Raw genomic sequence first — 23957 nt, 5'->3', positions numbered from 1 at the left:
CATGTATTTATTTTACTTATTATTTATTCTGTTTCACTCATCTGTTCCGCACTTTCCATGTCTCCCCCTTCCATGCACTTTCCCCCTTCTCGCTTTTCCATGCTCTTGCGCATTCTCAATGTCACTGGGCCTAGTAAGACCATTGTTTTTTGTTCTCTCTTGTTCCCCCCCTTTGCCTGGTCGTGCTCTGAAACACTTGTGTACGAGCGCGATATAAATGAGATATATCATATCATAGTTCTGCAATGGAAATTGCTGGTGGTACTCATTTACCTCGTTTCTAGTCTAGCAGTCTTTGAGACCTTCTAGAATTGGGAGTAGGCTACCACTGGGAATATTTCCACAGTTTCTGGAAGCAGAGCCCATACGTCGTGGTCTATAGGTATTGTACACACTGGGTACCAGACAAATCACCCATCACAGTTATGGTTGTAGTATGTCTTCCTTGTTTAAGAGGCCAACATTTAACTGTGTGAACTAAGTTCGATTGATGCCTGTGCAGGTTGGAAAGCAGTGCTCAACGGGACATTCTGGAGATCCCTCAGACTACCTTTCTGGCCCCGTAAAATCAAATGGTATAAACCAAAATATTCCTCAGACACCAAAGCAACCCGAGAAGCATAGAGTTTGCCTGTAACATAAGTGCTCTAAACATGCGTGTTATTTCTTTGTTGCAGGCAAGTGGCACCTTGGTGTGAACTGTGAATCCCGCAATGACCACTGCCATCATCCGTTGACCCATGGGTTTGACTATTATTATGGCATGCCCTTCTCCCTCATAAATGATTGCCAAGCAGGCAAACCTTCAGAGCTTGGACTAGCCTTCCGAGCAAGATTTGCTTACCATACCCAGCTCATTTTCCTGGCTGTCTTCACCCTAATTATTGGCAAGCTTATTGGCTTGATTCCTGTCGGCTGGAAACTGATCTGCGGCTCTGCCTTTTGTGGGCTCCTTTACTTTGTCTCCTGGTATTCTTCATTTGGATTTGTCTCATATTGGAACTGCCTGCTCATGAGAAACCATGAAGTCACACAACAGCCTATGAAGGTAGAGGGAGCAGCTTGGCTCATGCAGAAGGAAGCTACTTCATTCATTGAAAGGTAAATCCTATTTAGTAGCCTTAAAGTGTCCTTGAGCTCTTAGGTGCATGCATGACAATGTGTTTTCCTGTGAGTCCCATATCTAAGATTTTGCTATACTTCAAGGTGACTTTTATAATTGTCTGTACCGTGAAAGAGCTCTTTAAGGGCACATCCCTTTGTAGGTGGCATTTTATGCACCCTAAGGAGGAGGATACTCTGGCATAAGGCACATCAACTTAAAAAATATAAACATTAACATTGTTAAGCATTCTTAAGCCAGAAAAATGCTTGCCATCAAAAACAGTGCAGACTCTCATCCCCTCTTGTGATGTCTCTGGGGAAAGGGACACCTGCCCAGCTCTTGTAATGGAGGTAACAATCTGCTGTTTTGGCTCATAAGTGACACTGTAACTAGTAATACAAAGTGTGTCAAGGGGAATATCACATTGGTGGATGAATACAGTGTGTCAGATTCATGGGATACTGATTTCTTAAAAGCACCTGCTTGTCAGTAACTGAGGTGTTGTGATTTTTATATTGGCTTGCTGTGTTGTTGTCCAACTGTTTTCTTTTCTGTAGTTATTTTGGTGCCGCCCCTTTAAAGGCACTCCACCGCCTCCAGTACAAATAAAGGGGGCATTCCAGGCCACGACAGAGCGACCGGGGAGCCCGAATCGAATGCAGGTGTGCGTATGGCTCTGTGTACGGAAGAGGGATCACAGGGGGCGCCGGATGAGACCGGGCCAACTACGACAGTGGCGACGAGGCGGGACACCAGCAATCCGGGCACAATCAGTGAGGGGCAGGAATCATTCTTTTTATTATATCCAATCCCGAATGCCGCGGAGACAGAGGTGTCCACGTGGTTTGGATGCCATTTTTAACACATGTTCGGGAGGGTCGCAGCTCTGATTCTGAGTGCCTGTGCGCCAATCTAACCATAATGTTTGAATTCCCTAACAGGAGAGCAGCTGATGCTGTGTAGTCTTCGTGATGGAGGTGTTTTTAAACACTTTTCCCCATCAAGTGTGAGGTGAGGAGCTGGGGGAGTCCTACCATCTCTTTGTTTGATCCCCTGGGCCAACTCAATTTTTGGAGCCACTTGTGTGGCAAGAGACTCCCCTACTGTGCAATCCTTCTCTGATCTGGACATTATTGGACTGGGGTTTCCTGGGTGCATGCCTGGTGCCCTATATTTCACAATTTTCATCATTTCCAAAATGACTGTTTGCATGGTGGTAGAGGAGATCATCAGAAGTTTAAAGGAGCGGTGCCTGACCAACATCATCACACTCATTGTCTGAGTGCAGCTTCACCAAAGGAGCGGACTAGTGCAGTGTGGGGTGCCTGTGCACTCGCTGCCATGCAGGACAACGCCCAGGGTGTGGCTGTGCCTCCTGTTCCCCAGGCACCACTGGTGTTGAGACAGCAAGGGGCACTAATGCCTATGCCTGAATTTGACATCTTGTGTGCTCCATACAGCCTTGATACAAGATGAAGGATGCGGATAGACAGGATGGACATGTACTTCAGGGCCACCAGAGATACTAATGATGACAGCAGGGTGGGGACGCTCTTGTATTCCGCACGTCCGGCAGTCCAAGAGGTTTTTCAGTCTCTGCAGCCTGCCAACGCCACCAATGATGCAGCCAAGAATGCACTGTGGGAATACTTTATGCCACTTGCCAATGCTGACTTTGAACGGTTCGCCATGTGCCCCGCTCGCCAGAAGGATGACGAGTCATTGGACAATTTCTACTCCAGCTTGTGCTAAATGGCTCTGCTATGTGCCTGGGACAATGCGGACACAATGATTCATAACCAATTGATTCAAGGATGCTCGTCTGGCAAGCTGCGCAGGCAGGTTCTGCGTGAACCCGGGATCACGCTACCGTGAATCCTAGAACTTGGGCGCTGCTAGGAGGTGTCCGAGGTAAGGGTGTCTAGAATGGAGATGGCGGTGTGCCCGGGGAAGGTGGAAGAAGTGTGCGCAGTGATCAGTGGCCAAAAAGGCAGAGGGGTGAGACGTCCAAGCAGCAATCAATGAGATCGTGGCACAAGAGCGATGGACTCATGCAAGAAATGTGGGTATGACCTCACACACCCTGCTAAATGCCCAGCCCCAGGGAAGTCGTGTGGCCGGTGCAGGGCAGCAGATCCCTATGCCGGATGTACAGAGCTGCCGGTGGTAGTGCTGAGGGGGCCTGTCAGAGCGGTGTTCTTCAGACAACAGCACCCACACAACGTGATCCAAGTCAACCAATGTGACGACGGGGCCCCTCGGGAGGAGGATGACGAGGAAGAGGGGAACGTCTTCTTAATTTCGAGTGTCATCGCTCTGCGGCCCAAGAACAGGAGACAGCCACGGTGTCCAGTAAAGGTGAACGAGTCCACGGTCCCAGTGCTGTTCGAGACAGGGGCATCTGTCAACGTCATGGCATGAGACACTCTGATGCCATGGACGAGCCACCAAAGCCGCAGACACCTAAAGCACGTATCTTTACGTTTGGCGGTGAACAGACTATCCCGCTGGAAGGGACATTTGTGGCCAACATGGCGCACGGAGGATCATCCATCAGGGCCCGTTTTTATGTCATGATGGTCAGCAGCAACACCTTGCCGAGCTGTGCAGCTGTGGAGGCACTGGGCATCGTGAGTTTTGCCTACTCTGTCTACGTGGAGGATGTGCAGGAGCTCCTAGCGAAGTTCAGTCGACTGTTTGAGGACATCGGCCATATGGCAGGTGATCCGGTGAGGCTCCACATTGATGAGTCGATCCAACCAATTGCCTTGAAGCACTGCCAGGGTTCCATTCCACCTGCGGGACCTGGTCAACAAAGAATTGGACAGCCTGGTTGAGTTGGACATCATTGAAAAGGTGGAGGGTGGATGCTGAGATGTCTGCTTCATTTAGCAAGGAACCCTCGCCACCAATTCCTTTGTTCCCACTCACATACTTCCTGCCCCACATCACCTCATCATGCCTTGCTCACCATGCTTTGCTCTCTCAACCATCACTACTCTTCCGTCCTCCATCCTCCCAGAATATCTGAAACCCTCTATTACTCTAATCAGCCTAGACCACTGACATACATCTTCTCTCAACGCTGCAGGCAATTTGGTTCTACCCAGTCTCTCACCTGCAGAGAACTGGATGTTCTGAAATGTCTATTAGCTTGCCACATCTTGTTTTTGTATCTGCCTTTCTCTGATTTTTTCCCTCGCATCATCCAACACCACTACTATTCTGGTCACACCATGCATCCAACCTGGAAACAATTTAGTACTGCCTTTTCTTCCTCTGCTGTGCTCAAAAGGAGATACTCCAGTCGTGCTGTGCGGCATGAGTCTATGAGCCACCCTCGTCCTCTTCACAGCATCCTTCCAATCTTTCCCACTAGACCACGCCCATCTAATGTCCTCTTTGATGACCCTGTTATATCTTTCCACAATCCTATTGGTTTGGGAGGGGATATATGCCACTCGTCTTGGGCACAACGGCCTTCTCCTTAAAGTAGTCCCCCATATATGATATTATAAATCATTTATAAGGCACCTATACACAAGTGTTTCTAGGTGCTAAAAGACAAGGGAGGGAAGACAGAGGGAGCACAAAACAAATGATCTTACTAGGCCTTGCGTCATTCATATCATGCAAGTGTGATACGCAAAGTGCAAGGGGGTTGTAGAGGGGAAGTTCCAGGGGGAGACAAGGGGGAAAATACAATCAGGGCAGCATTGCTCTGAGTAAATGCAGCCAGGGCAACACAGCTCTGGGTAAGTGCAAGGAGGCAGGGGACTGCGGGTTCCAGTTACATCACCTAAGTGCGTGGTGGCCCGGGAGCAGGGCAGGGGCTACTAGTCATGGAGGAGCCTCTTACCCAGTGAGAGTCTGAGGGTAGGCAGCAACCAGTCAGTGCAGCAGACAGGTAGGTCAGCAGGGGAGAAAGAAAGAGAGAGAAAGTAGAAGCGAAAAGCAAGGTCTTGATATGCTTCCAGAACTTCAGGTGGTCTGGCTCAAGTTTGAGAGGGGCAGGGAGGCCATTCCAGGCGCCTGCAGAGGAGAACGATCTACCCTCCACTCTCTGCCTGGAGAAACGTCTGACCCTCACAGAGTTAGAGGTGACTGAGCAAACAGCTTGAGAAGGAAGGTGTTTAGGATGAGAGAGCTGGATGAAGTGCAGGTCACAGCCCCAGAAAGCCTTGTGGGCGATGCAGAGGGTCTTGAACTTGATCCTTGCAGCCACCGGGAGCAAGTGGAGAAATTTCAGGGCTGGAGAGATGCAGTCCCTAGGCTTGAGGCCAAGGACACCTCTTGTAGTACTGTTCTGGATTAGTTGCAGAGGGCAGAGAGTAGAAGAAGGCTGATTGAGAAAGAGGCTGTTGCAGTAGTCCAGCCTAGAGAGAACCAGGGCTCTGGAGACAGTGAGCTTCTGGGGGAAGTGAGAAAAGGAAGAATACCTCTGAGGAGGTGCAGCTGATAGTGGGCCTTCTTGGCAAGGTCTGTGATGTGAGGAGAGAAGTAGAGAGTGGAGTCGAAGATGATGGCATGGTTTTTTGCCTCACAGGAAGGCGAAGGAAGAGGAACCAGGGAAGGGTGGCCAGAGTGAGAGTGCGAAAGCAGGAGCAGGGGTCCAATTGAGAAGGATCTAATTCTTAATGGCATAAAGGCAGAGATTGTTGGAGGTGCACCACTCCAGAATCATGGTTAGAGGGCTGAGTGTCATCCATATAACACTGAAAGTTAGAGGAGAAGGTAGAGATAAGGTGGGCCAAAGGGGCCAAGAAGACATTGAAGAGCCAGGCTGAGAGGTTAGAGTCCTGGGGAATACCACATGTGGAGAGAGATGTGATGGAGAAAAAGGACCCAAGTGAGACCTGGAAGGGGTCGGTCCAGGAGGAAGGAGGACAACCAGGCCAGGCCTGATCCCTGATGCCAAGGTTCTCACTGAGACAATTAATCAGGATGATATGATTGGCCATGTCAAAAGCAGAGGAAAGATGAAGGAGGATGAGGACAGAAAGAAGACTAGAATAGATTAGTGAGCAGATCTTCACGGGTGTTAAGGAGAGCAGTTTCCATGCCTCTGGCTACTCTGAAGACAGACTGATGATCATGGAGACAACCAACAGATTCAGTGTGGAGAGTAAGCTGGGAGATGGCCAGCTTTTCCAGGAGTTTGCCCAGGGAAGGAGTGAGAGAGATCGGGCGGTAGTAGGGCAGACAGGGAGGATTGGTAGAAAGCTTTTTCAGGAGGGGTTGCACAAGGGAGTGCTTGAGGGGAGAGGGGAAAGTTCCAGTAGCAAAAGAGTGATTGCAGAAATCGGCCAAAGCTAAGCTGGAGCAAGGGTGTCAATGTGGTCCTTGATGGTTCTGGAGGAAAAGGGGCTCGCCCATTTGGATGACACTTTCATATATCGGACTAGTCTAGAAACCTCATCAGGTGTGGTCGGAGAGAAAGAGGAGAAAGAAGGAGGAGAGGGAGAGGTGGCCAGAGGGAGGCCACCAGGAGAGGTAGAGAGAGAGGACAGGATGTCCTGAGTTTTAGTGAAGTGAGAGGCCAGAGCCATACAGAGGACCTGGGAGGGAACAGGAGAGGTGGAGACTGCAGCAGGATTGTCCAGCTCCTTGCAGATTTCTAAAGAGTTTGGTTGTATTGTTAGAGGTCGCAGAGACGGGGGCATGGATGTGGGCTCTCTTCTTGGACAGGACAGAGAGTCTGTATTGCCTTTGGAGCAGGCGGCAGGCCAGTTTGTCAGGATGCGCCGATGCCCTCCACTTCCTCTCAGCCTCTCTACATTTGCGTTTCAGGGTGGTGAGGTCAGCATCATACCAAGAGTTGCATTTGGAGGTAGGCTTCAGACGGATTCTCATGACAGGGGCAAGGACATCCAGAGTGTTGGAGATAGAAAGATGCAGGTTAGAGAGGGCTGTATCAGAGTGTGAGTCAGCCGCAGGCATAGGAGCAGCAGAGAAAGTAGCAGCAAAGCCCTCCACTGACCCATGCTTCATGGGCCGAATGACCGAGAAGGTAGGTGTCAGTGCTGGGGTCGGTTTCGCCTGGGGGACAGAGAGCTTCAGGTGAGAGGAGCGCAGAAAGTTGTCAGTCCAAGAGAGAGGAGTAGTGAGAGGGTTCTAGAAGGGGATATCTGAGGAGATGAGAACATCCAAGGTGTGCTCGGCAGAGTTTATCGGACCAGAGGGTATATTGGAAAGAGAGAGGGTGTTGCAGAGGTTTCAGAAGAGCCGCGAGGAGGGATTAGAAGCAATATGGTGGATGTTGAGGTCTCTGAGGAGAAGTTGAGAGGTGGAGGCAAGGAGAGAAGAGGAGGGGTCAGCCCACCCTGAGAGGAAGAGGGCGACCTGGCCAGGTGGCCTGTAAATGGTGGCCAAGGTCAGAGAGAGGCCAGGAGAGATAGAGAGCCTGCAGACTAGGCATTCAAAGGAGGAGTAGGCATGCATAGGAATGACAGAAGCAGGGGCTCACTCTGCAAAGATAAGTGCTGCTCCCCCCCCGGGACGGTTGGTCCTGGGTTTGGAGAGGATCTTGTAGCCATCAGGGATGAGAGTGTCAAAACTTGTGACAGAGCTAGCTTTGAACTATGTCTGGGTAAGAGCGAGGACATCCAGGTCATGTTCTTTAAGGAGGTGGCAGATGTCCAAGGAGTGTTTGAAAGCAGAGCAAGTGTTGAGAGTAGCAACGTGGAGCAGGTTGCCACATTTGATAACCTTCCGTGGAGGGGTACAGGCTTGAGGTATGCCCTGCAGAGGTGGTAGAGGTGCCCAAAGTGGGAAGAGGAGGTTGTACGAGATGGCAAAGTAGCCAGAGAGGATGAGGAGGGTACCAGAGAGGTGGCGGGAGAAGGAGGTGGTGATGGAGCCAGAGAGGTGCTGGTAGGAGTAGCAGGAGAAGGAGGGAAGTTGATAAGTCGCAGGAGTCGCCTATCGAAAAGGAGGAGATTGGGCTTAGGGCCCTGTACCAAGACAGTGCCATTCAGATAGACATTAATGATGGTCTTGGAGGAGTGGAAGGAGGCCAAGAAGACCTCCCACCGAGTACCAACATTAATGGGAGAGGAGGGAAAAGGAGAGAGAGAGAGAACAGAGACCATATGAGGAGTCCATAGGTCTGGAGAGGGAACGACAAAGAGGTTGTCGGTAAGAGTCTGTCTGGAGTCTCTCTGAGCTGGAGGTCAATGCACCAGCGGTAAGCCATTTTTGATGCTATTACTGCTGGCAGTAATGCCACTGGCGGTAATAGTGCTGAAAAAACCCATAGATTCCTATGGACTAATAGCGCCACCACAACTCGTGATGCGGCGCAAATTTTGCCAGACTGAGTTGCCGTAACACTATTAGCATTGGGCGGTATTCCAGCAGTATTACTGCCGGGATACCGGCCAACTCGTGATGAGACCCAAACTACAGCTAACCGCTGTAAGGGGAGAGCCTGAGGGTTTCGCAGAGACAGAGTACATTAAGTGAGATGCTTAGGTGGAAGTACGCGCAAAAGCATGGAAGTTTACTAGAGAGCAGTAGTGGCTGCCATCTAGACCGACAGAAAAGGTACACTTGCTTCACATGGAATATACCGCATATCGCATTAGTGACACTCGCAATACCTGCTTGTGCGCCTCACTGCACGGACTCCTCTCTTGATCTTCAGACAGCATATTTAGCATAGACGGAGGGCTTCTATCCGTTTTACACAGCACAGATTTCGAATCACAACCAAGATGGATTCCCTTAATTTTTGAACATGCACATCGCAATAGGACTTGCCCACACGAGATTCTGAAGCAACCCAACAGTTCTTTGAACATGATTGGGATGATAAAATAGAGAACCTGATTCTTCAAATAGAGATATTTATGTATACATCCTTTGGAGGTCAGAAGATTGCAGAAAATCGCCCTGACGAAGGACCCCGGTCCGAAATGCATAAGCGTTTTCTGCTTCTTCTTAAGAATTTGAAAAATATGAATTCTAATTAAAAAAAATAATATTTTGCACAAACTCGATGTATCCAGCATTTTATTTTGCTGAACGACTAACATATTAACATACGATTAATGATGAAAGACATTGAGTAGTGTTGACTACAATAATTGGCGACCCCAGGTCTGGTGGATGTTTTCACCAGACACATTTTTTTGCTAGTTATTTTTGTACCAATGTGGTGTACATTGGGTTTCTGGGGATCACTAATTACTTTACAAGGAATAACACGTGGATCTCAAGAAATTGCATTAACCAAGTAGTCCCCACCAACACCCTTTGTACTCCTGCACCTTTCTTACCTTTCAGACGCTGATATTCGATGGCTGCACAGTGCAAATGCACTCTGCGCCAATACCCCTTCACCGCCAAACATCTATGTTGCGCAACACCTTGGCCTTGTCCTGCAAGGGCTTTGCCGCGGAGCGTCCAATCCTCGGTTTTTAAAGGTTTGGAAGCGTGCACGTAGGCGCAATATATTATGTGTCGACGGGCAGCGTCTCCTGCGCGCCTGCACCAAACAACACTGCAGCCATGTCCTGCGAGGGCTTTGCCACAGAGAGGCTGATCCTTAGTTCTTAAAGGTTTGGATGCGTGTACGTAGGCACAACATATCGCGTACTGATGGAAAGCGTCTCCTGTGCGCCTTCGTCGCACAACACTGCGGCCTTATCCTGTGAGGGCTTTACCGCATAGGGTCCAATCCTTGGTTCTTAAAGGTTTGGATGCATGTACATAGGCACCATTTATTATATGTCGACGGCAGCGTCACCTGCGCACCTGCGTTGCACAACACTGCAGCCTTGTCCTGTAAGGACTTTGCCGCAGAGGGTCTGATCCTCGGTTCTTAAAGGTCTGGAGGCATGTACGTAGGTGCAACGTATTACGTGTAACGGGCAGCATGTCCTGCGCACCTGTGTTGCACAACACCGCAGCCTTGTCCTATGATGGCTTTGCCGCAGAGGGTCCGATTGTCAGTTCTCAAAGGTTTGGAGGCATGCATGTAGGCGCAACATATTACGTGTCGACGGGCAGCGTCTCCTGTGCACCTGCGTCGCACAACACTGCAGCCTTGTCCTACGAGGGCTTTACTGCAGAGGGTCCACTCCTCGGTTCTTAAAGGTCTGGAGGCATGTACGTAGGCGCAACGTATTACGTATCGATGGGCAGCACCTCCTGCGCACCTGTATCGCACAACACTGCATCCTTGTCCTAAAAGGGCTTTGCTGCAGAGGGTCCAATCCTCGGTTCTTAAAGGTTTGGAATCATGTGCATAGGCACTATTTTTTATATGTCGATGGGCAGCATCCCCAGCGCACCTGTGTCGCCCAACACCACAGCTTTGTCCTGCGAGGACTTTGCCGCAGATGGTCCGATCCTCAGTTCTTAAAGGTCTGGAGGCATGTATGTAGGTGCTTCGTATCACGGGTCGACGGGCAGCGTCTCCTGCGCACCTGCGTTGCACAATACTGCATCCTTGTCCTGCGAGGGCTTTGCCGCAGAGGGTCAGATCGTCGGTTCTCAAAGGTTTTCATGCGTGTACATAGGTGCCACACATTACGTGTCGACGGGCAGCGTCACCTGCGCACCTGTGTCACACAACACTGCTGCCTTGTCCTGTGAGGGCTTTGCCACAGAGGGTCCGATCATCGGTTCTTAAAGGTTTGGATGCATGTACGTAGGCGCAACGTATTACGTGTCTCTCATGATCACTGGCAAGGTACCAAGTACAGTTCCTCAAAATAATTGGGCGTTAGCTTGGCACACTTGGGCTTTACACAAAACAGGTCCTGTAGTTGGATAAATAATTTACTTCCTGATGACCTAATATGGCCGCCCAGTCGGTTGCCTGTGGGTTAACAGTGTTTGTCTATGCCTTGAGCTCATCTCCCTTTATAAGCCCCGCCCACCGGGAGGTCCGCGCTTCACGTTATTCCTGCTCCTGCTTCTGTTCTCTGTCACAGTTCAACGTTCCAGTACCAGTAATTATTTTCCCTAGTATACTCATTCCCAGTTTAGTTTCCCCTTTATTCCTTGTCACCACCTTCCTAGCTCGCTCCAAATTCTATCCAGTAGTCCTTTTCCTGTCACCTCACCTAAGCCTTTGGTTTTCTAGTCACACGCGTAGCTTCAGTAACATCCTCTCAGGCGTCTACTACGTTCCATGAGAACTCAAGGTTTACAGACGTTCAACATAAACACAAGTAAAAAGAATTCAGTTCTGTTTTTGGAATAACATTCCTGCATTTATTCTACGTCCGTACCAATGGTCTTTTGCCTCATGTATTTATTCAAAGTCACGTTGGGAAGTTGTTAGAGTTCCGCTACTTGGAACACAGTTATGCGTCCCTTTGCCGGTTCAAGTAGTTAAAGTTTTGTTATAAAAATTCCTTATGTGTGTGTTAGGACATTGTAGCACACACGGCCTCAAGTTGTGAATGGAAGCGTTTTCATAAAATAAACGAAGACTACGTCATACTGCTCCCATGAGTCTTCAGTCAACAAAATCAATAGCATCATTATATCACACGCAACATGTGCGTCAAGAGCTCAGTAGCTCCTAAAGTTTGTTTTCATATTTTTTCACCCTTAGCTAGGTGTTTCAGTATTCCTTCGCATTCACGCATCGCGTGTCTCAGGAAATTAACAGCAGCCTCCATAGTTTTTCTTTCTCTACCATTAGCTCTGCTCAAGTTCCTTCTTTGCAAATTGGCTCCTGTCAAAAGACTATTCATCACGTTTGCAGGCCATAATATTAAGTCAAATCACACAAATTCTTTTTCTCTCTGAGACCCTCTTTTTTAAGCCCCACTGAGTTCCTATTACTCCTGTGGGCCCAAATTGAGTGTATACTCTTCCAGCTCTTGAGAACGTGCACCCCTGCACCAAAGCAGGATGGAGAGCTCATCAAAACAAAAACACAGGTGAGCAGTATTACACCCCCTACTATGAAATTATCTTTGGTTAAAAACTTCGACCTAATACATAAGTGGACTGGGTTCAAGCTCACTAGAGTGAATAATCGTGATTATCCCCTTTCTGCATAATCTGGCGGTCTATCCTCATCTAAGAAAACATGCAGAGGAACATCGCACCTGACCCAGGTGCCCCCGCGGAGTTCAGGTAAGCGTTAGTGTCGACTGTAGCGTCTCTTACACTCATGCGTCCCACAACACACTCCTATCCTCGGTTCTTAAAGGTTTGGATGCATGATTTCTCTCGACTTGAATTGGGAACCATTTTCTGTTAGAATTACATCAGGATAACCCTCCAAAAAGTCAATCACTCTCTCAGCCGTAACATATGGTGTCATTAACAACTCCACCCATCTGATTAACACATCTATGATTACAATACAACATGTCTGACAACCACCACTCCATACAGGTCCAATCACATCAATCGCCAGCTTCTCCAATCGTCTCGCCGGTATGTCTGTGGACATTTCTCACTCACTCAAACTGTGTCACTATTAGTGCAAAGGATACTGTTTTTAACAATCCTTTCAATTTGGGTGTCACACGCTGGTCACCAATAGCTGTTCCGTAGTCTGCGTTTAGTCTTCACAATTCCATGATGACCTTCATGCCCAAGATGTATCAGCTTCTCCTTGATTCCTTCTGGTGGTATCAGTTTATCTCCTCTCATTAACATACCATTTTGGAGACACAGTTCATTTCTTATGTTCCAGAAAGCTTCCATTCCTGATCTTTGTACTTTCTTTTTATTTAACCATCCTTTCATTAAATCTTCGATGATAGCCGTCAGGTTAGTATCTTTCAACATTCCTTTATTCCATTCCTGCTTTGAAATTGATGGCTCTGATATCTCGCGAATTAGATCTTGATCTTTGCGATCACACTTGCGACCTCATCCCAAGTCCAGTGGAAATACCATTACCGCTGTGTCTTGCCGCAGAATTAGTGCTGCATCACAAACTGGCATGAACGTGCGCCCAACTCCGGCGGTATCACTATTAGTGCCCGGCGGAAATTGTGCCAAAATAAGCATTACCACTGCATCGTCAGCGCTAATAGTGCTACCGCTGGCAACCCCGTGCTATTAGCCCTGCTGGAAATTGCGTCACCGCCAGAATGGGAAGCATTGCGGTGGCCATTTTGAAAAACACAATCCATCAAATATCTCCACTTCCTGCTGCCATATGGACCTGGAAACAAGCCAGAATGTCTCAGGAGATGATCAGCAAAGTGGTCGAAAATCACCTCTGAAAACCTAGGTTTTGTGAGGGGGAGCTGGTGGCCCTGACTGATGAGGTTGTTGCTCACACTGATGAACTATATGGCCTTTACCAAAGGAAAACATCAGCCCACCGCAGGACAGCCATCTGGCATGGCATCAGCTAGAAAGTGACAGCTGTGGCCAGCATCCCCTGTGATGGGGAGGACTGCAGCAAATGGTGGAATGGCCTCAGGGTGCGTGGCCTACTGTCACAACACCCCCGGGAGTCCCTTGCCACAGGAGGAGGAACTGTGGAGCCACTAGTCCTAACCGCCTGGGAGAAAAAGTGCAGCACAGTGCTGGACATGTGGGGAATTGAGGGAGTCGGAGGCACAGAGGCGAGTGCCAGCAGACAGAAGGCAGGAGGTGAGTCAATCCCCCCCAACAAGTGCATGCACAAATGGCAGTCTAACATAAAATGCCCCAGTGGACAGGGAGACATGTCAGCAGACACAGTAGCTGGGCATGCCAACATGAGGTGAGGAGGTGGCAGATCAGTCCCCCTCCACAACAGCCATGGGGCAGGGAACCAAGGGCCCCCCTGTGGAATGCAGCAGCGGGAAGGGGGGTGGCAAGTGACCTATTCAAGTGCTATGAATGCTGCACCCTGCTGGTGCGCCCTCTGCCAATAGGACTGTGGTGCGTGAGCAACCACAAAACTGTGCGGCAGTCACACCAGCATGTTGCGGGCCCAGTTGGCCTGCCCCATGTTGACATGGCAGACAACGCACACATGCCCCTGCACCGACATGGGCTCAGCATGCCAATCACTGTGCACTACAGTGCAGCCTTGCTGGCTGCACAGCAGTGCCCCATAGAGCCATGCCAGTGCCATGGACTAAGCCACTACCCCCACCATGTGAGTGCCACCTGAGGAGGGGATGTGGGGGCATGAAGGATCACAAACATGCATGCCAGACGTCAGCTGCCCCATCGTGGACACCCTGCCCTCCCCACACACAGGCCAAAGACCATCTGGCCATGTGTCACACACTCATCGCTACAAGCAAGCCCATGATGCTGAGCCCACATGCAATCACCGCTGACCAACTATGCCAATTTGCCCATATGTGTGGGGTCCCACTCTGTACCATAGCAAATGTGTCTTGCATGCCTATACACATCGGGAACCATACCTAACAACATTTACTGTGTCCCATATAGGCACTCACACATTGCCAGAGGCATCAGAGGAGGAGGTGGATGCAGGCCTATCTAGGAGTTGCGTTTCCAGGCCCTCAAGGTCTGCCACCCCCACCCTGCAAAGGCCCAGTCAGGCTACACCGAGGCGGATGTCCCGCTGTGTAACACCGCAACACAGCAGGGATAAGCCAGCGCCCACACCACGGGCCAACAGGAGCAGTGCAAGGCACACTGAACCCACAGCTGCAGCTGGAGGCACAAACAGCAAGGCCACACCTGCTGGCAGGGCGACTGTGGAGTCACAGGGGGACACCAGCCCCGGTGTTACCACCTGACAAAGGGCCACAGACCCTTGAGAGCCCTCCACGCCACCAGCATCCACAGTCACCTGAGCTGGACGTTGACACACCCTTGTATGGCTTCCCTGAACACAGTCCATGGCCAGTGCACAGCCCCTTTCCCACACAACACACAACATGCAGCACGCTATTGTGCAGGCCTGAGAAGATGGAGCGCAGACAGCAGGAGATGGAGGGAATTGGGCACATGCACTCCGAACACCTGCAGGCTATTAGGGACAGCATACAAAGGGCCACCCATAAGATTGTGTGGGCCATCGCGTGAAATAAGGCTGAGACAACTGCCAGTACGGCCACCCTGGTATTGTTCTGTACACCAAAATGGTCAGGGAGATGACTGAAGGCATCTCCGCACTGGCAGAGGCCATCCAGCAGAGCACGGAGGCGCAAAGCCAACAAAACCTGGGGACAGGCTCCATCCCTTCCAGTTCAACAACACCCGCAGAGGGGTCCCAGCAGGGCACTCCGAGGCATCAGTGACAGCACCTTCTGTGCCCAAACTAGCTGGTAGGGGGGAAAGAGGACATTGTTGTAAAGGACTCTGAGGCACTAATTGCCATGAGTGGCCATGCTGGGGAGTTGGTGGTGGGAGGGGGGAGGGAGGATAATCTGATGGAGAGTTGGTGGTGGGAGGGGGGAGGGAGGATAGTGTGATGGGGCGTTGGTGGTGGGAGGGGGAAGGGGGATAGTTGGAGCACTTCATTCCATAAAACCTGTTACACTTTATCAATGCAAGGACATTCCTGATTGTGTAATTGTCGTGTTTATTGATTGGGGTGGTCACACAGTCATGCATGGCTTGTGCCATGTGAAAATGTCAAATGAAATTGTCTATCTGTCCCTGGCATGCCAATCTCCCATCCTTCGCGTCATCTCTGGCAATGCATGCATTTGCCTCTGCCAGAGGCACTGCATCCTCATCCTCTGGGGGTGGCGTGTCCACGTCAGGGGCTAGTGGAACATTTCTCTTCAGGCATATATTGCGTATCATGGCATACACGAGCACAATTGTGCCAACTTTCTCTGGAGCGTACATCAGGGCTCTAACGGTACAGTCGAGGCATCCGAAATGTGCCTTCAGGAGGCCGAAGGTACACTCGATGCATACACGGGTCCTGCTGAGCGTGGTTGTAGGCATTCTCATGCAGTGTTCATGGATCATTCACAGCTCTGGGTATCCAGAGTCACCTGCATGGGGCAAGGCACAGGCATTAGTCATAGTGAAAGGTCTATCAGATCAATAGACAACTAGTTCATGCAGATGGGCCTTCATTTCATGGCATGGGTCTATTCTATGCATGTTCATGCAGTGTCACTCGTGTCATGCATTGTTTCTGCTTTGCATGCACCCTGTTCCCTTGCAGCATATGTTATGTAAGGTTTATGTCAGTGACATGTGCAGCAGACATGGTGGATGTCATGTGGCAGTGTATTTACACCATACATGTGGCCTGCTGGGTTCCCCATGGGCCGTCCCTGGCGTCTGGTGCCAATGTGTGGGCATTGTGGGCTGGCTGTGGCATTGGCAGGTTTGTTGTTGTGTGACGCAATTTGACCATTTGTCAGCATTGCTTTGGTAAGTGCATGTTGCATTGTGGTAGTAGTCATGTTGGTGTATTTGGTTACTACTATATATGTACTACTGCTTCTCCATGCGGGTAAGTCCGACATGTGCATGCTCCCTTGCCTGTACTTTGATGTTGGTGCGGGAGGTGATCAGGTGCGGATTTCGCATTTGCTTGTCATGCCATCCTTTGTGTGGTCATTCGCACACCCTATCCCCCCATTTGGGCATGTGCCCACAGCGCATGTGTGCTGGCTTTTCTCCTAACCCACTATCCAGGTCTGTTGTCCTCTTTACCTCTCCATGTATCCTGGCAGTTTGCTGTTCCGTAGGACCATGGTATCATGGGTGATGTACAGGTTGGGGTTCGCAGGTCGCCTGCACATTCAGGGAGTGGTAGTGCATGCAGTTGAGACACACTGCTTTGTGGGCCTGGGGGGACACCAGCGCATTGTAGGTACAGTCGATGGCAGTGATCACATTTGACATTTGGGCAGTGGCATAGAACTGTGCCTTCATGGCATTGACCTGGGCTTCGGTGGTAGGAAGTGAGATGTGGCGTTACACTTGCCACAGGAGGGCTTCAACCATCTGGCCCAACACTGTGCAGAATGCGGGCTGTGCCATGACATGCATCATGGCCACACAGTGCTGGAAGGTGCCAGTTTCATGGAATTGTAGGACGAACACTAGTATCAGCAGTGGGGGCACAGCTGTCCGGATGTTGATCGTGCTCCCTATGTCGTCCTGTATTGTGGTGAGCAGCTCTGTTATGGTCTCCCTTTTCAGGCAGTACAGGGTGACCAACTAACTGTTGGTGAGGGTCCAGGGTGAGGGCCTAACACTGTGGATCAGTGCACCTTGCCTGGGCTCTCCTCCTCCTCCTCCTTCTCCTCCTCCCCACAACCCCCTGTGCTCCCTGTGCCCTGGCCTGTTTTTCCTGCCTCTCTGCTTCCAGGTGCTGCATGTGCAGCTGCCTGTCCCAGCTCACAGTGGCTAGTGGCAGCATGCTGGTGTTGCAAACAGTGTTTGGGGTAGGGGCATGCCTTATGTGACCCTCTGGGGTGGATTGGGATCATCTGTGGCTTAATTTCAGGCACCTGTTTTCATTTACCTCCAGCTGCAAGCTAGAGGTAACTGCAAGGTGTTTTCAGTGGTATTAGCGCCGGTTTTCGGCACTAATGCCGCCAAACATGGACTTGTGATGCGGCTGTGTTTGTGCCTCATCTGGCTGGCTGTAATAGCACGAGCTGTAATAGCGCCAACTGTAATAGTGCCGGCCTCTTTTACAGTCAGCGGTATTTGCGCTGGCTCATGATCCAGTGGAGTAGTATTGGCGACGCTGATTCCATAGACGCCACTTTCAAGGGTTACCGCTGAACTTGTGACGAGGCCCTTGGTCTCTGCTATTGTTGTCATTCGAGACAAACAATCTGCTGCATACATTTTTATTCCAGGAATGTACGTCACCGTAAAGTCAAATACCTGTAATCTGGACATCCATCTTCTTATCCTGCCTGATACTTTGTCCAGACTCTTCGTAGAAAACACTTCAACCAAAGGTTTATTGTCAGTGTGCAACTTAAATCTGGAGCCCCAGACAAAACTTCTGAATTTGTCTGCAGCCCACTTGATAGCTAAAGCCTCTTTCTCTGTTGTTGCATATCCCTCCTCTAGACCTTTCAGCAAGCGTGACGCAAATGCTATCACATACTCGTTTCCTTCTTCAATTTGCGTTACAACGCCCCCAATCCAACATTACTGGAATCTGTGGTGATCACTGTTCATCTTCCTCTTTTATAGTTTTGCAACACTGGCGATCTTGCCAATGCTCCTTTTATGTATTGAAACTCAGCCTCGCAGCTGTCATCCACCACACATTTTTTTCCCATCTTCAACACTCCTCTGAGGGCAACGGTGTGATCTGCAACCCTCAAATAAATTTTAAATAGTACTACGCCATACCTAAACATTTTCTGACTTGTTCTTTGCAACTTGGCGGATCATATGTTCTATCGTTCCAATTAAATCCTTTTTTGGCGAAATTCCTTCCTTAGAGATCACGTTCCCCAAATATTCAAATTCCTTACTATTGATTTTTTTCTTCTCCTCGCTGAAAGTCATTCCAACATCATGCAACTTCTTGAGAACTTGTTCTAGTCTTCTGTCATGTTCCTCCTTCCTTTCTGCATAAACTAAAATGTCATCTTGGAAGAACACAACACCTTCTTCCCCATCAAATATTCTGGATATTCTGTACATTATCTTCTGAAACACTGAGGCAGCGGAGATGAGACCAAACGGCATTCTACGGTATTGAAATAGCCCTTCCGGTGTTATAAATGCAGAAAGTCTTATGAAATTTTACCTGATGATACGCCGGCGTGAGATCCAATGTTGAAAACACTCTTGCTGGGCCCATTGTTGAAATTAATTCTTGAATATTAGGTATGGGATTCCTTTCTGGAAGAACACATTTATTGAGCTCTCTCATATCAATGCAAAATCAAACCTTCCCTGAGCTCTTCTTCACCACCACTAGAGGTGATACCCATTCAGAAGCATCTATGCTTTCTACGATCCCTTGCTCCTCCAGTTTTTTTTACTCTAACTTTACTTCATCCCTCATGGATAATGGAATATTGCACAGCTTCTGAGCTACTGGTTTGCAACCTTCCTTAAGCATTATGCGATGCGTGAAACGTCTCAAGCAACCTATCTCATTTTTGAATACTTCACACTGTATTTTCTGAGCATTCTTTTCTAAACTCTCAACTACAAACACAGCCTCATCTGTGTTCAGATACAACCTGACTTTCAGTATCCTTTGGTGCGTCCAACTCAGGAGCAGAGATGCTCCTTTCTTCGACACATATATCTGTCCTATGGCCTTTCTTCCCTTGAAGCATAAAGATGCCCCGAACCAGCCAATCGGATCATTTTGTGCCCCACCATAGGCTCTCTCTCGGGTTGATATCCACCTCATGTAAGTACTTGGGCCCAAATATTCTCCATTCCACCTCCAGAATGAGAGTGCACTTAGCTCCTGAATGAACCATCATCATCATGGACACACCATTAACATGAATCACAGTCTTCGGGCTGTCTAGATCTTCTTTATTCCCTACAGCTGAAATGCACTCCTCAGCATCTTGCTCACTGTCTTAATTTCCAATCCAGTTTGTGAAAGTACTCCCATTCCTACAGCACCTATCCAGATGACCCCTTCCATTACAATTTCTGAAAATTATTCTAAGCGTGGGGCAAACCGGACTTTTGGCCCAGTGAGAGGTGCTTTCACACCTTTAGCATGTTCTAGAAGTATTTCGCCCTCTTAACGTTGGTCTGCCTGGCCCTCTCTGAATTTCCACAGCGAGGTCTCTTCTGCTGTCTCTTTTGTCCCTATTGTCACTGTTGCACCTGTTTTCCCTGTTATCATTGTTCCACCTCCTTCTCACACTTTGATTGCTTACAGCTGCATTCGATTCTGCGCTGGACTGTTGAGGTGTCTCCGGATTAGTTTAACTGTGATTTCTCTCACCCTGCTTTCCAATGTCTTCACTCATTTCTCTGTGTGCTCAAGCTCTTTAGACATACGTAAAACAGTCTCCAGAGGTGGGTCATCCTCCACCCATAGTTTTTTTTTAACCTTACTGCTTCTGCACTGTAACATAAACTGATCCCTTAACCTTTCTTCTAGCTGTTAATTGATTTTGCAAGTCCTCACTAACTTCTGTAGAGCCGTGGTGTACTGCTCCATGCTCTCTCCTTCCTGCATCAGTTTTCCAAATTGGTACTGTTCTAGAATAGTGCTTAATTTTTTTTCATAGTGTTTGTTCATTTTCTTTATAGATTTTCCAAACTCATTCATATCACGGCCTTCCTCCACAGTTAAATCTGGCAAGTTCTCAAATTCCTCTTGGTCAGCTGGTCCCAAACAGTGTTGAAACTGGGATTTCTCCCTTTTGACACTATAATTGGTTCCACACACCACATTAGCATAAGATTTTTAGCCACCTCTTCCATGGCAAGGTATCTTCACCAACCTCCGGTAGGAACATTGTTGGTGGAGGTACACTGTGGATGACCATGTCGCCCGCACCCCTTTGGGTAGCCATGGAGGTTATGCACACTGAAAGTCATTATATTCCTATAATTTCGGAAATATTTAACCAATGCAGCATCAGTCAATAATATCCACTGAGCAAATTGAGAAAAGGAAAACAAATATATGTTTTTAAATAATCTTTTTTATCCGAATTAGTGAGACAAGGAAGAGGCTCTATGTCTGCAGAGCCATGTTTAGAGCTGCCTATCCCTCTTAAATGGCTGCCCGTGAGTCACGTTGATGGTGCTTTACTTTAATGTCCGGTATAATATGACAGCAGTAGCCGAAAAATAATGCGCAGCTCGCTCCTAGTCGCACAGTCCTCACCATAGTACTTGTTGTGGGCAGTTTCCACTTTAATCCACAGCCCACAGGAGGATCATCAGGGCACACCAAAAGGCACATCGTAAAATCAGCGAGTTTCTGCTCACCGGGGTTACTCACGCTCATCGCCACTTTGTAGTGTCACGTTGTGCGCACACAGACACTGAAATTATATTTTATAATATTATTTATAGGTATTAAGGCTCAAACACTAAATATATATAAGGATGCAGGTAACAAGCCCTGCTCTCTCCATCCTCCTTCCAACTGTCTACGCTTCTCCCCCTCCTTCACTCCATTCTGGAATCCTGTGTTCAGCAGACGCGACATCACAAGAACCTACATTTACTTCTAGAATCTAGTTTCTTATCACCTTCATTAAGCAGGATCCGGGGCGGAAAGCAGTATTATGTTCATTAATGAGTTCATGCCTACAATAGACATCAATTGTAATTTCCAGCATCAGGGCACTATCTTGGACTGAGATATTCCACAACAGAAAACACAAGCGTCATCCTCCACATCTATGGGAAACCTTACTGTCTGATTTTTACATGGGGCAGACACAGCCACGGAAGGGTTCCAAGTTGGGGTCAATGATGATTTGTTTCACTGGGGAGCGAGGTGCAAGAATGGTTGTGCCAAAAGGGAAGATTGGTAGGCGCAGGTGCATCATATTTGCCTGAAAATGCCTTGTAGAGGGAACTTTGTTCTCCGTCAATGACTTATTCCCAACAGTTTTTGACTCTATCTCCACGACTTTATTCGCCTCACTGCAATTCTCGTCCATACCCTTCTTGACCAACTTTTCTACCACATCACTACACTTACAAGTGTTCAGTCCTTTTAGCTGTGAACACTACTTCATCTAAGCAGGGGTTGCCCTCCATTCATAGCTCCTCCTTGATCTTTGTCGCGGGAGGATAGCTCAGGGTGCAACATGCTCTCCTTGGAAGCAAGACGACACGGAGCAACACAGGTTCGATCCCCGGGTCCGCCCTTAGAAACCGCTGGGTATTAAGCGCGTTATAAACAACCTATCATATCATATCATATCTGGTCACACTTACACTTTAGGAGGAACTGGTCCCACATGCACTCCTCACGTTCCATCTCCTTAATATGTCTGCCAAACCGCACTGAGCAGTCATGAACCAACCACTGATTCTCACTCTCTTTCTGCTGACGTTTCCGAACCAGTACATTTCCAATACCATGTCAAACTTTAGATATGTTATGATGCAAGTGAAGTTTCTTTATACTTAATTTGATTTATTTTTCATTTGTAAAGCGCGCTTTACCCGGAGGTATCTAGGCGCTGGTTACAGTACAACAAGGTCAGTGGCGAGAGAAAACTTTGTCCGATTAATTGAACAGACAAGTTTTTGAGTGTTTTCTGAAAGCCTTGTATGATGGTTACGAGTGCACGGAGAGCGGCAATGAGTTCCAAAGCAGGGTGGCAGTAGCAGGAAAGTTGGAACCGCCTGCTCTATCACGCTAGAATCTGGGAATTATACCTATCACAAAGATTCAGACAACCTTCTTCCACAAGACCAACGTGCTCTTCTAACAGCCACAGGGCGTTAGAAGAGCACGTTGGTCTTGAGGAAGAAGATTTTCTGAACACTTGTGATAGGTATGGCACGGCTGTGTTTGTTAGGCATTGGTGAGTGATGGCGAGAACTTTGAATTGTATCCGTTCCCGGACTGGGAGCCATTTCTAACAGTTGATTATTAGCACCACCACATCCTGTCCTCAACCTCCTGCTCCTCCTGCATCTAATGCAACTTCTTTAACACCTGTGGTTCAGGTGTACCCAAGGAATGTAAGAGAAGTGCTTCCTCGTGCATTATATGTGGGGCCATAAACTGACCGCAGCCTGACAGTGTTTAACGAAGGACTGCAAAAGGAAAAGATAAAAGTTACTTTATTTCAAGCAAAAAGGGAAATGCATGAGCATGATAATTGGTACAGATACCTTTAGAGAATGTGTGCAGAAGAAAAACAAATACAATAATATTGTAAAAAGCTGATCTGAGATGTCAGTGCTGTGTCAGGTTTACACAGGAAATATATCAGAATATGCAAATAACAGGAGGGGTCCTGGGAGTCTCTCTGCCAGACATTAGTCCTGGTTACGAGAGCCTTACCCAGAGTCTTTAGCTCACTATCTTTCACAGAGGAGAAATATCCCAAACATATCAGTCTTTGTCCTGCCCTGAGGCAGTCCAGCACCGAAATGCTAAGCAATTCTCCTCTGAACAAGAGTACCAACAGCAACCCCAGACACCTGTTTCGGTCTGATTGGACCACATCAGTAGGGTGGAGCTTTGCCTCTCTAAGTATAGTGAGCAAGGGGTCCGCGTCTGGATTCCCCTAGTAACTTAGGGTGAGACCCAAAGTTACTTAAAATATGCAAATAACAGGGGGGGGTCCTGGGAGTCTCTCTGCCAGATATTAGTCCTGGTTACAAGAGCCTTACCTAGAGTCTTTAGCTCACTATCTTTCACAGAGAAGAAATATCCCAAACATATCAGTCTTTGTCCTGTCCTGGGGCAGTCCAGCAACAAAATGCTAAGCAATTCTCCTCTGAGCAAGAGTGCCAACAGCAACCCCAGACACAAGTTTCGGTCTGGTTGGACCACATCCGTAGGATGGAGCTTTGCCTCTCTAAAAATAGTGAGCAAGGGATCTGCGTCTGGATTCCCCTAGTAACTTAGGGTGAGACCCAAAGTTACTTAAAATATGCAAATAACAGGGATGGGGGGGGGTCCTGGGAGTCTCTCTGCTAGACATTAGTCCTGGTTACTAGAGCCTTACCCAGAGTCCTTAGCTCACTATCTTTCACAGAGGAGAAATATCCCAAACATATCAGTCTTTGTCCTGCCCTGAGGCAGTCCAGCACCGAAATGCTAAGCAATTCTCCTCTGAACAAGAGTACCAACAGCAACCCCAGACACGTGTTTGGTCTGGTTGGACCTCATCAGTAGGGTGGAGCTATGCCTTTCTAAGAATACTGAGCAATGGGACCACGTCTGGATTCTCCTAGTAACTTAGGGTCAGATCCAAAGTTACTTAAAATATGCAAATAACAGGGGGTGGGGGGCCTGGGAGTCTCTCTGCCAGATATTAGTCCT

The 23957-nt window shown here is 48.5% G+C and overlaps 1 protein-coding gene across 3 annotated transcripts in view; it reads left to right on the top strand.

Annotated features, from left to right (window-relative positions):
• Positions 1-23957, top strand: part of LOC138526375 (arylsulfatase D-like) — a 344213-nt gene that overhangs the window by 203336 nt on the left and 116920 nt on the right. For all 3 annotated transcript variants that reach the window (XM_069637044.1, XM_069637046.1, XM_069637047.1), the window contains one exon: positions 678-1101. In XM_069637044.1, coding sequence (XP_069493145.1) covers positions 678-1101 — 424 coding nt within the window. The remainder of the gene's footprint in view (positions 1-677; positions 1102-23957) is intronic.

The sequence above is a fragment of the Ambystoma mexicanum genome, chromosome 7p (assembly GCF_040938575.1).
Source record: "Ambystoma mexicanum isolate Mex_15411 chromosome 7p, UKY_AmexF1_1, whole genome shotgun sequence".
NCBI classification, from domain to species: Eukaryota; Metazoa; Chordata; class Amphibia; order Caudata; family Ambystomatidae; genus Ambystoma; species Ambystoma mexicanum.
This window is presented reverse-complemented; position numbering and strand designations above follow the sequence as displayed.